Source organism: Heptranchias perlo, chromosome 1, assembly GCF_035084215.1.
Source record: "Heptranchias perlo isolate sHepPer1 chromosome 1, sHepPer1.hap1, whole genome shotgun sequence".
NCBI lineage: Eukaryota > Metazoa > Chordata > Chondrichthyes > Hexanchiformes > Hexanchidae > Heptranchias > Heptranchias perlo.
In genome coordinates, this window is record NC_090325.1 from 134,688,769 (window position 1) to 134,701,548 (window position 12,780).

The window sequence follows — 12,780 nt, forward strand, 5'->3', positions numbered from 1 at the left end:
GACCAGGGGGTGGTAGGACGAGGTGTGGGTGAGTTGGCGTTCAGCCTCCGCAAGGTAGAGGTCTGTGCACCAAACAACAACAGCTCCGCCCTCGTCAGCAGGTTTAATGACAATGTCAGGGTTGGACCTGAGAGAACGGAGTGCTGTGAGTCCAGAGGGAGGTAGGTTAGAGTGAGTGAGGGGAGTAGAGAAATTGAGATGGCCGATGTCATGCCAGCAGTTCCCAATGAAAAGATCAAGAGAAGGTAAGAGGCCAGAGGGTGGAATGAGAGTTCTGAAGATGAGAGAAAGGGTCTGCCAAGCGGGGGCAGGACTCCTGGCCAAAGAAGTAGGCGCGGAAGCGAAGGCAATGGAAGAAGAGTTCAGCATTATGTCGAGCTCAAAATTGAGGTGGGGGCATAAGGGGATGAAGCTGAGACCTTTGCTGAGGACTGATCGCTCAGGGTCACAGAGGGGAAGGTCAGAGGAGACAGTGAAAATACAAGGGTGGGATTGGAAGGAGGGATGGGGTCAGAGGAAAGTGAAGGGGTAGAAAGATCAGGAGGGATGTTGGTATCTAAGAGTTGTTGAAGCTTGCGGTCCTTGACACCTGAAAGGAAGAATAAAAGTTTTTTGTTAAAGCGCTGGATGAGGCGAAGGATGAAATCGAACTGCGGACCAGGACAAATCTGAAATAGACTGCGTCGGTGCTGCTGGAGAGAGAGGTCAAGAGTGTGCATGTTGAACTATGTAGACAAAAGAGTACAGTATAAATCAGAGAACACTTATTCAATTGTATGTTTTCTTTTTAAACAGAGGTGTTAACCCATTTAAAATACAGGATTGCTTGCATTAAAATAGCAGAGTAATATTATACAAAGTGTTAGGCTTTCATTCGCTGTTATGTGTGTCACTAGATATTCTTTAACTTTGAAATAATTCCAGAGAACCAGAAACAAATGACCACATGAACTGCCAGATTCATGAAAAAAAGATAAGGTCACCAAAAGCTAACACAGTTTAGCAGTTAAATGGATTAATGTTGCTAAATGTACCATTTTGCACCTCGTTACACGTCTGCTATTCAGTGAATTGATGGATCAATTGCAAAGAATTGCTTGTAAGGTATTTTATTATTTTCTCCGATTTTCACCCCTAGAGCCTAATCATGCCATGCTCCTGATGTCCTCAGGAGTTTAATGTTGAATTGCTTGATATTCTACATAGTTTCTGAATAATTGAATCTTGAGTTTTTTTAAATAAGCTTATTAAATACGGCACAGAAATATTCTGTTAACAAAGACCAATATTTTTTGCAATAAAAAGAATCAAAAAAGCTCAAAATTTCTTTGCCTCCAAATCTCATTCTGTTTTTGATACACCAGGGGCTAACTGAATATTAGTTCCAGATACATTTTAAAATACTGATTGCGATAGTGTAAGTAATGTTAATGAAATTATAAAGAATGAATCTACATTGAACTTTTAACTTTGTCTTTTGACTACAGGTTTGATATTGGAATTTGTTTTAGATTACTGCAAACCATTAGCACTGAGCTATGCTGCCGGCTCAATGCCATTCATTACAATAGCTGGTATGGTGCCCACGTGGTGTGAGAGCTTCCTCAACATTCAAAAGTTGGGTCATATTCAAATTGACAACCTCAAACTTGAGTTATACTGCAGTTTCTGAACAGGTGCAACATCAAAACTGTATTGTACTGACATGGAGTGGGAGAAGTTCAACTTCATTTCGCCTGTTTTTTGGGGCGTAAACTGAAGGACAGTGGGACAAATTTTGGGTTGCGACCTCTCGTGTCCGATCTGCCCTGCCAGTGTGCCAGTCGTCATATTGGAAGTAGACATCTTTTAGGTGTCCAGCGCGCCTGCCTGAAACAGACGTCTGACGCCTTGAATATGCAAATCGGGTCCTATGCAGGTCATAGGACCCCAATGCGAAATTCGAGTGCAAACAGGCAGAGCTTGCACAGTGCATCAGGTCTTGAGTGTCCTAAGCAGTGGACCTTAGAGGGACCGCTGGAGACTGCTCAAAAATTGCCCACAAAACTTTGTAAAAATTATGTTTCTAAGGAGGCAGGAGGAACTGGAGTGCGAAGCAATCATTTCGCCCATTTGCCGCCCACTTTTGGCGCATGTCCAATTTCTTGGCCAGAAACTGCAATATAATTAGTCTAATAAACTGCTCCCTCTCTATTTGCAACTCTCACATAAAACAGATGAAACTAAAGCGGGAAAAGCCTGCCAGACAGAAGTATAATAAGTAAGATAATAGAAAGCAGCTGTTAGCTGATGTTTAGTCTCAGGATGATTTAGAGAGAAGCCCAGCTGTGTTTTTGGAAGTCTATCTCCAACGTTAAGATTTCATCAGAAAGAATTTAGATTGATCAGAAAATGTTTTTTTGTTCCAAAAATGTCAACAGATGTAATAATAGAAAGCATAAAAGTCTACTTCAATATGGATTTATTCAACTGCAATATACCCCATGCAAAATATGCTTAGCACTTAAGGTGACTAAAGATTTATCTAGCAATAATTGTTTCCAACATGTATACTTTGGGACCAGTCTCAGACTGACACAATCATACCACCACCACCACAACAACAACAACAACAACTTGCATTTATATAGCACCTTTAACATAGTAAAGCATCCCAAGGTGCTTCACAGGAGCGTTATTAAACAATATGACACCGAGCCACATAAGGAGATATTAGGACAGGTGACGAAAATCTTGGTGAATAGGTAGATTTTAAAGAGCATCTTAAAGGAGGAGAAAGAGGGAGCGAGGCGGAGAGGTTTAGAGAAGGAATTCCGGAGCTTAGGGCCTAGGCTTCTGAAGGCACAGGCACTAATGGTGGAGCGATTAAAATCGGGGAAGCATAAGAGGCAAGAATTGGAGGAGCACAGAGATCTTGGAGGGTTGTAGGGTTGGAGGTTACATAGATAGGGAGGGGCGAGGCCATGGAGGGATTTGAAAACAAGGATGAGAATTTTTTAAATCGAGGCGTTGCCGGACCAGGAGCCAATGGAGGTCAGCAAGCACAGAGGTGATGAGTGAACGGGACTTAGTGAGAGTTAGGATATGGGTAGCAGAGTTTTGGATCAGCTCAAGTTTATGGAGGGTGGAAGATGGGAGGCCAGCCAGGAGAACATAGGAATAGTCAAGCCTAGAGGTATCAAAGACATGAATGAGGGTTTCAGCAGCAGATGAGCTGAGGCTGGGGCGGAGACGGGCAACGTCACAAAGGTGGAAGTAGGTGGTCTTGGTGATGAAGCAGATATGTGGTCAGAAACTCATCTGAGGATGAAATAGGAAGCCAAGGTTGTGAATGGTCTGGTTCAGCCTCAGACAGTAGCCAGGGAGAGGGGTGGAGTTGGTGGTTAGGGAATGGAATTTGTAGTGGGGACCGAAGACAATGGCTTCTGTCTTGTCAATATTTAGTTGGAGGAAATTTTTGCTCGTCCAGTCGGACAAGCAGTGTGACAAATCAGAGACAGTGGAGGGGCCACGGGAAGTGGTGGTAAGGTTGAGCTGGATGTCATCAACATACTTGTGGAACCTGATGTCGTGTTTTCGGATTATGTCGCGAGGGGCAACATGTAGATGAGAATTAGGAGGGGGCCAAGGATAGATCTTTGGGGGGATCCAAAGGTTATGGTGCGGGAGCAGGAAGAGAAGTCATTGCAGGTGATTCTCTAGCTACGACTGGGTAGATAAGAATGGAACCAGGCGAGGGCAGTCCCACCCAGCTGGATGACGGAGGAGAGGCGTTGGAGGAGGATGGTGTGGTCAAATGGGTCAAAGGCTGCAGACAGGTCGAGAAGGATGAGGAGGGATAGTTTACCATGGTCACAGTCACATAGGATGTCATTTGTGATTTTGATAAGGGCCGTTTCAATACTGTGGCAGGGTGGAAGCTAATTGGAGGGTTTCAAACACAGAGTTGCGGGTAAGATGGGCACGGATTTGGGAGGCGACAACATGTTTAAGGACTTTGGAGAGGAAAGGGAAGTTAGAGATGGGGCTGTAGTTTGCAAGGACAGAGCAATCAAGGGTGAGTTTTTGAGGAGGAGGGTGATGACGGCAGATTTGAAGGGGAGGGGGACAGTACCTGAGGAGAGAGAACCATTAATAATATCAGCTAACATGGGGGCCAGGAAGGGAAGTTGGGTGGTCAGCAGTTTGGTGGGAATAGGGTCGAGGGAGCAGTAGGTGGGTTTCATGGTCAAGATGACCTCCAAGAGGGCATGAGGGGAGATAGGAGAGAAACTAGAGAAAGATGCAAGTTCAGGGCTAGGGCAGGGTGGAACCGTAGCGGAAGTTTGGCTTGGTGGGATAGGGGAAGGAATGGAAGCGGCAGAGGCAGCTGAACGGATGGACTTAATCTTAGTGACAAAGTAGTCCATGAACTCCTCGCACCTGTTATTGGAGGTGAAGGTGGAGAAGGCATGGGAGAGTGGTTTAAGAAGACAGTTTATAGTGAAGAAAAGAAGCTGGGGGTTACCTTTGCATTCCAGGATGATCCTGGAATTGTGAGCAGTTTTGTCAGAGGAGAGCAGGACCCGATAGTGCTTTATGTGACGATGAATGGCTAAACCAGATGTTTGCCATAAACATTCAAGTCTGCGTCCCTTGGATCGAAGGGAGCGGAGATGGGAGCCGTACCAGAGGCAATGACCAGGGTGAGATAGAGTAATGGTTTTAATGGGGACAAGTGCATCAAAGGTGGAGGTGAGGGTGTGATTGAGCAGATCGGTAGCTGCAGAAATGTCATGGTCAATGGAGGACCAAAGGCTAGACAGTTGGGAATTTGAATGTGCTGTTGTAAATGGCTTGGGGGGGAGACAGGGGCAGAAACAGAAGGAAGTGAGGTTGGGAGGGGGGAGGGCTATGTGGGTGAAGAGGGATACAAGGAAGTGGTTAGAAATGGCCTTATCCGTGATTAACACAATGGCAGTAGAGAGGCCACGTATTATGGCTAGGTTGAGGGGGTGGCCATGAATATGAGTAGGGGAGTTTATATGGAGGGAGAGATTAAGGGAGGATAGGAGGACAGTGAACTCAGAGGAGAGAGAGCATGATGAGTTCAGGTGGAGGTTGAAATCACAGAGGATGAGAAGTCGCTCGGTGCAGAGACTGAGGGAGGAAAGCAGTGAAGATATATCGATGTGAAACTTGGCGGGATACTTGAGTGGGCAGTAGAGAATGAGGATTTTAAAGGAGAGGTGGAACAAGGTGAGATGCTCAAAGGAGGAAAAGGTGAAAGGCTGCCCCGTTACTCTCTGCCCAGGGACAGTGGAGCTTTGTACCAGCATGCTTGAACATATCTGTAGAGCTTTGCTCATCAACACTCTCATGCTGGTTTAACTTTCCATTCACTAACATTAAAAACATTCAAGTTAAGTTTTTTTTAAAAAACTTGCAGGTGATTCAATGAACAATCTGTATTTTTTTAAATTTGGCTTTGCTCTGGGCTGTGGTTATACCACAGGGGTTGTGGAGACTGCTCAGCTGATCACATGCCTGTTGCCTAAGTGCCCTTTGTACCCGAATTACACCAGACAATTTGTCTTAATGCAAATTGTGTAATACAATTGGCCTATAAATGTATGTTGTCTTGAAAACTGCTGTAGTAATGGATTATTGTTGCAAACAGAGATTTTGTAATAATGCATATATTGCCTTAGAAACTCTCCAAATAAATTTAATATGCATGAAAAGGAAAGAAAATATAAATTATTATTTTTGTCCATTGCAATTTCTGAACAGGTTCCATCAAAATGTCATATTTATGTAAAGCAACCATGTCTCTTTTTTTATTCTGTCTTCATAACTTTTATACCCTTTCGCTTTACTATCGATGCCAACTATTAACAAAGTAAATGAGATGGCACTAGTGGTATTCGAGATGCCCCATACTGCCAGAAGAGTTACTATTGGGCTGTTCTTCTGAAGGCAACAATGCCTCTCTTGGTAACATAAGCTTTCCCTGAAGGTATGGACTCCTTGCTGGTTTACAGTTCAATAGGCAACTATCACCCTCTTGATATTTTACCCAAGTGGTCATTATTCAAGTGTAAGTCTGCAACGACGACGATACACAGGCTTGATTCCAGACTGCAGACTGGAGTACTGTGTTCAGATCTGGGCACCGCACCTCAGGAAGGATATGGTGGTCTTGGAGGGGGTGCAGCGCAGATTTACCAGAGTGATACCGGGCATAAAAGAGTTAAATTATGAGGACAGGTTATATAGACTAGGCTTGTCTTCCCTTCAGTATTAAAGATTAAGGGGTGATCTATTTGAGGTGCTTAAGATGATTAAAGGATTTGATAGTTTCTCTCTATCCACCCTATTTCCTCTGGTGGGGGAGTCCGGAACAAGAGGGCATAACCATAAAATTAGAGCTAGGCCATTTAGGGGTGAAGTCAGGAAGCACTTCTTCACGCAAAGAGTAGCAGTCTGGAACTCTCTACCCAAAAAAAGCTGTTGAGGCTAGGTCAATTGAAAATTTCAAAACTGAGGTGATTGATTTTTGTAAGGCATGGATATTAAGGAATATGGAACCAAAGTGGGTAAACAGAGTTAAGATACAGATCAGCCACTATCTAATTGAATGGTGGAAGGAGGGCTGAATGGCCTTCTCCTGTTCCTATGCTCCTATGTCATCATGTTCTCATCTGACTTCCACACAACTTCCAGAAATCGTCACTGGATATCAATTGGGAGCAGGAAATCCACCCAATTCTCCCCTCCAAAATCCAGAGGCGCTAAGGCCAAATATAATGCTCCAACCATCACCCACTTCTATCACCACCTGTCTGAGAATAGTTAACTCAGCATAGACTTGGGATCAAGCCTGGAACATTCCTCATTTGTTTGGCGAGTGGATGAACTCAGAACTATTGGGGAACCGCCTTCTGGAATGGATATTTAGTAAGTCACTGAATATAATAATGATCCCACAAATAGAAGAGAATGAACACCACAGGCATGAGAGAACTGTTGTATGTTACAGTCACATTCTGTACATCGCAGCTTGATATCAACAATCTATTTCATTGCAAGGCACAAAATATACTATTATAAGAAAATTGAATTTGATTTTAATACTGCATTAAATCTATTACAGCTATTGGAACAGTAGAGGGAGCTGTAACACCTCCCATGTCTTTATTGAAGCAGCATTCATCTTTATACAGGATTTCATCTACCATCTTGAAATTCTCATTAAAGGTTAAATTTAAAAACGATGGCCAGTTATAACCCCAACACATTTACTTTAATATGATCTGGCATGGAGCTAGTTTGAGTTTAGTGCTATGACCCAGTGACACTCTAAATACTACAAAAGATAAATGCATTTTATAATGCCAGTAAACTCTGAGTTCGCAGTCCCAGACAAGTGGCGCTCAAAAGTTGACCTTTAGCCCGTGTCTACCACTTTCACCTATTTGCCTTTCTTTTGTAGCTGCTCCATATCAAGAACTATTGAAATGTGAAAACCTGTGACTCATGGATAGAAGACAATCAAAATACGGCACCACGCAATTGGGTGTATGTGGACACCTGACCACAGCTTGTGAGACCCATGAAAATATGTATCTCTGATATCACTGGGAGACTAGAGGTGACCTGCTTTACATTAAAGAGCATTGTCAATGGCAAGAGTAACACTTTCCTGCAATTAACATCACCCTTTCAGTGTTAAAAGTATTGGAAAAGCACCATTAGTCTCTAATATAAACAGAAAATGCTGGAAATACTCAGCAGCTCAGGCAGCAATTGTGGAGGGAGAAACAGAGTTTATGTTTCAGGTCGATGACCTTTCATCAGAACTACCTGACCTGCCGAGTGTTTCCAGCATTTTCTGTTTTTATTTCAGATTTCCAGCATCCGCAGTATTTTGCTTTTGCACCCATTGGTCTCTGCTCTGCATGCTTCCTTGATGGCACACTAAGACTGCAAACTGTTCGTTTTGAAATTCGGCCGAGGGTGTGAACCCACATCCCATCATTCCATGGTAAAACACGTCACAGAAACGCATTAGCAATTTTTTACTTAAACAGTGTGATCACGACAAATGTGGCATTTTGCTGACAGAGAGATTAAACAAAAATATGAAAGTATTATTTACAAGTGAATATATTTTACTAGGAATCTCTTTTGACAAATACCCTGAATATTTTTGTTTCCATCACTGGAGGTTGGTGATACCAAGTCAGTTATTATCCTGAATTACTAATACAATGTGTAACTAAGTCAATTGTGACCTACAGTTAAAAATTACTTTTGCCATAAGATGGCACTATAACACCTCACAATGGTTTACCGTGGAAAAAATGTTTTGTGAGTTAAATACTGGCAAACTGAGTTTCAATTCTATTTGAATTAAAGGAGTTTCAATGCAGGAGGAAAAATAACCCTACCTGAGCCCACATCCACAACAACAACTTCTATTTATATAGCACCTTTAACTTAGAAAAAATATCATAAGGCATTTCACAGAGGTGTAAGGGAAAAATGGATGCGAGCCAAAGGAGATATTAGGAGGGCTGCCCAAAAAGTTTGGTCGAAGAACTGGGTTTTAGGGAGGGACTTAAGGAGGATAGGGAGATGAAAAGACAGAAGGAATTCCAGAGAGTGTGGCCTAGGCAGCTGAAGGAACAGCTACTGATGGTGGGATGAAGGGAGTGGGAATGCACTAGAGGCGGGAGTCAGAGAAACAGAAAGTTTGTGGTGGGTGATTTGGGGGTGATTGTAGGTTATATTTGCCACCATCACTGCTTTGTTCCTGAGGCTGGGAATGAACCACTTGACAAGGTGGTCTCCCCTGATTCTGGTAGAAAGTACACTGCCCCATTTATATTACAGTGATACCTACCAAGGTAGGGCTGTAACAGAAATAAAGTGTCCAACTAAAATTTAACTGAAAGCAAATATTTTGGAAACAAAAACTTTGAGTTGCGTGATGCTTTATATTTTTAAATTAATTTTCCACAAATTCTGATATACTTATGCATTTAAGAGGTGCACGAGAAGGCAGGAAAAGTGCTTTTCATAGCATTTAAACAATGGAAGGCCATTTCATGATACAGTTTACTAATATATTACTACATCAGTAGTAAGTAGACAATAATATATTAAAATACCTTATTTATCCAAGCAAGTAAAAATTAGCATTTGTAAAGGTGAGAATGGGCCCATTAACCAACTACTTAAACTAATAGTGGGACTATGGACTGTAAACTGCAATTACATGAAAGTAATTAATGAATGTAAGTAAAACCAAATAAGGTACAGTTTGATCATTTCCAAGCTATATAAAATAAAATGGTGTGGTCTGGTATAAGATATGTTTGGAAACAGCTTTCAACCAAAGTTATATGATATTTGAGATAAAATATGGATCTAATCTTTGGATTTTTTACAATGTGATATAGTGATAACAACTTTGAAAACAATACAGATGGCACAATGGGGTTATAATTCTGCGAGGGTCCACCGTTTTCCTCAAGGGTTACACTGGTCTCCATTGGAGGAATGGTGGGGATTGGAGCAACCCTTCCCCCTCCCCCACCCCGCTATTTCAGCCCCATTTGTTTAAAGCAGCAAGAGTTCAATTCCCAGTAGCAGGTCTTGCTTTTCAAAACTGGAATTTCGGTAGGGGTTCTCCCAATCTACTTTCATAACTTGGGTGGAAACTCCGGAGAAATGGCTTAAAAGTGATCATTAAGCCATTTCTCTGGTGGTTCTGCCGATCCCCTGCTGAAGTTATGGCAGTGGAGCAGAAGAATCCCGCAAAAGTTCTCCTCCCGGTCTTTTTAACATTGTGTGGCCCTAGCACAGCGCCACCTATAGACATAACAGGTGCGGCAGATAACTGGATGCTTTTACAACAGAAAAATCTCATCGTACAGACTGGCATAGAGGCTTTCCATTTATTTTGAAATGGAATGTTGCAACCCACTCAGCAATTTTAATGTATAATAGATATATCACCATTAAATATTATAAGGCATAGTAAACTTCAGGTCATTTACCATTGCTCATAAATAGCAGTGGTCAACATTGGGGAAATGTTAGGTGTAATATTTGTGATGTTGCCTGCACATCCATTCATTATAGTTAAACATGATGGAGCTGTGTTCATTTTATGAATGGCATACATCACAATAGTACAAACTTTTAAAACCAAAGTAAATGACATTAAATGAGTTTGCTTAAATAACTAATTTCAATAACCCAAATGTGATATTAAGTGATATCATGATTTTAACATAGATAACAAGAAACCTGGAAATAACTCACAGCAAGGACTATTGAATGTAGTACAGAGAAAACCCTTCCCTTTTACTCTAGTAAAAACAGTACAGAAGTGTAGAGAAAAATTATTATTAATGTGCATACACAGTGTGGAAAGAGAAAGCCATGTAGATTGCAGAAGTAAAAGGGACAGATTTTCCAAATTATTACAGCTCACCCAAGATTTTTCTTTTTAGTGATGAAAGCAGCTCACATCTTTTCCTAGAATGTCTCTAAAAGATGACCTACTAAATGAGATGTTCTAAAGTTTCAGCATCTCATTAAACTTACCGGTGGAGTGGGTAGCCTGGAAACCTTTCCTCTGTACTGATGCATCTGAAACAAATCTGATAAACATTTTGTTTCCAGTGGAGATGACTGGATCTGGAATGATGCTACCACAGAATCGTCCCAGGATTGCAAATTTATCGGTCACTCCATCAAACACTTCGAGATGATCATAAGCACATTCCTGGTGTTGTTCGATCTCAAATTCATTAAAAGTCTAGAAAATAAAACAACAGACTGTGAAATATTTTCGCCCTGACATACATGTATTGTGTAGTTTATTTTAGCATGTTTATTAATATCTAGGTATCTAAGTCAACCACCAAGGAGGGAAACAACAATTGTTGGGTTCTGAAATTTGATAACCAGGCAGAATGCTTGCTTTCACTGAGATGTTGATGAAGATTTTATCCAAATCTATGTTTTAGTTTCACAGACTTTGCACAATGGACTCAAGCAGTGAATTGCAGACCTTGATCATAACAGAAGCAATATTCCGCTTTGCATGCAAGTATATGACCTGCCTGTCTCTTTAAAGAGAAAGATTTTCAATGTGAGTATGAAACCTGATATTTTCTGAGGAGAACTACTAGCCCATAATATTGTTCATAGTGCCTGGTGCCTGAGTTAGGATAACCGTACGTTGTGGAATGTCTCGTACATCAGCCATGATCTAATTGAATGGTGTAACAGGATCGAGGGGCTGAGTGGCCTACTCCCATTCCTATGTCAAGGATGTTAAGGCCTTAGAGAGGGCGCAGAAGACATTTACCAGAATGGTACCAGGGATGAGGGACTTCAGTTATGTGGAGAGATTGGAGAAGTTGGGGTTGTTCTCCTTAGAACAGAGAAGGTTATGGGGAGATTTGATAAAGGAGTTCAAAATCATGAAGGGTTTTGATTGAGTAAATAAGGAGAAACTGTTTCCAATGGCAGAAGGGTTGGTAACCAGAGGACACAGATTTAAGTTGATTGGTATAAGAATCAACGACGACAAGAGGAAACATATTTTTACGCAGAGAGTTATGATCTGGAATGCACTGCCTGAAAGGGTAGTGGAAGCAGATTCAATAATAACTTTCAAAAGGGAATTGGATAGATACTTGAAGGGAAAAAATTTACAGGACTATAGGGTAGGGGCAGGGGAATGGGACTAATTGGACATCTCTTTCAAAGAGACGGCACAGGTATGGTGGGCCGAATGGCCTCCTTCTGTGCTGTAACATACTATGATGCCATGTTTCTATATTCCTAACACTAACGTGGTAATCTTAATCAGAGAGATCACATGAATGGTTCGCGTGGGAAATGGAAGTGTCACTCTAGTACAGCTGAGGATAAGGCATATCACCGGGACTTTGTAGAGGGAAATGTATGCCAAAGTTGTCTGTGCTATCTCGATTTGGGAGCACTTGGTGCTGACAATGGGTGCCTTTAAAAAAGAAAATACTTTTCCAGTGTTAACATCCCTCAATTAAATGTACACAAAAATTCACTTTCTTTTTCAGTGAGGAATTATCATCAGCATTGTTTAAAAGATCAGCCACATAGAATTACTGGTTTTGTTTAAACAACTGAACACCAGGAGATAGGCGTGGAGGAAATATTCAGCACAAAAGTGAGAGAGCACTGAAATCATGTTAATTAAATTAATTAGATTATTGAAACCCTGCATTGATGTCTGTGCACAGTAATATTAAATGCAGTGACAACAATAGCAAAAATGTAGTTAGGTAGCACTGCTCACATTAAGAACATCTCAGAGCACCTAGCAAAACTAAAAGGTCAACACCAAGCAGAAGTGAATGAACTCAGGAGAGAACAAAGACTTGATTAAAGAGAAGAGTTTTCAGGATATTTTTAAAGGCAGAGAGAGGAGAGGTCAAAGCAAAGTAGTTTTGGAAGAAAATGCCAGAGAGCAGGGCTGTATTGGCTGAAAAATTGGCCTCAGATGGCGGCGTAGGGGACGAGCAGTGATTCAGAGTCAGTGGAACATAGGGTGCAGGTGAGGGTCATATGTCTGGAGAAGTTTTCCTAAGTGGAGTGAGGTGAGGCTGTGGAGCAATTTAAAAAGGATGAGGGATATTGGCTGGGGAAGAGGTGGTTTTCAAGGACGGGGTGAGGGGTGGGGCGGGGGGGTGGTGGTTAATGGGTGTGTGGAACTTTGTGAGAGAGAGAAATCAG

At 41.8% G+C, this 12,780-nt stretch overlaps 1 protein-coding gene across 2 annotated transcripts in view; it reads right to left on the reverse strand.

The window, feature by feature from the left end:
• tll1 (tolloid-like 1) overlaps nt 1-12,780 on the reverse strand; it is a 268,042-nt gene that overhangs the window by 11,390 nt on the left and 243,872 nt on the right. For both annotated transcript variants that reach the window (XM_067991164.1, XM_067991173.1), the window contains exon 19: nt 10,600-10,813. In XM_067991164.1, the coding sequence (XP_067847265.1) occupies nt 10,600-10,813 (214 nt within the window). The remainder of the gene's footprint in view (nt 1-10,599; nt 10,814-12,780) is intronic.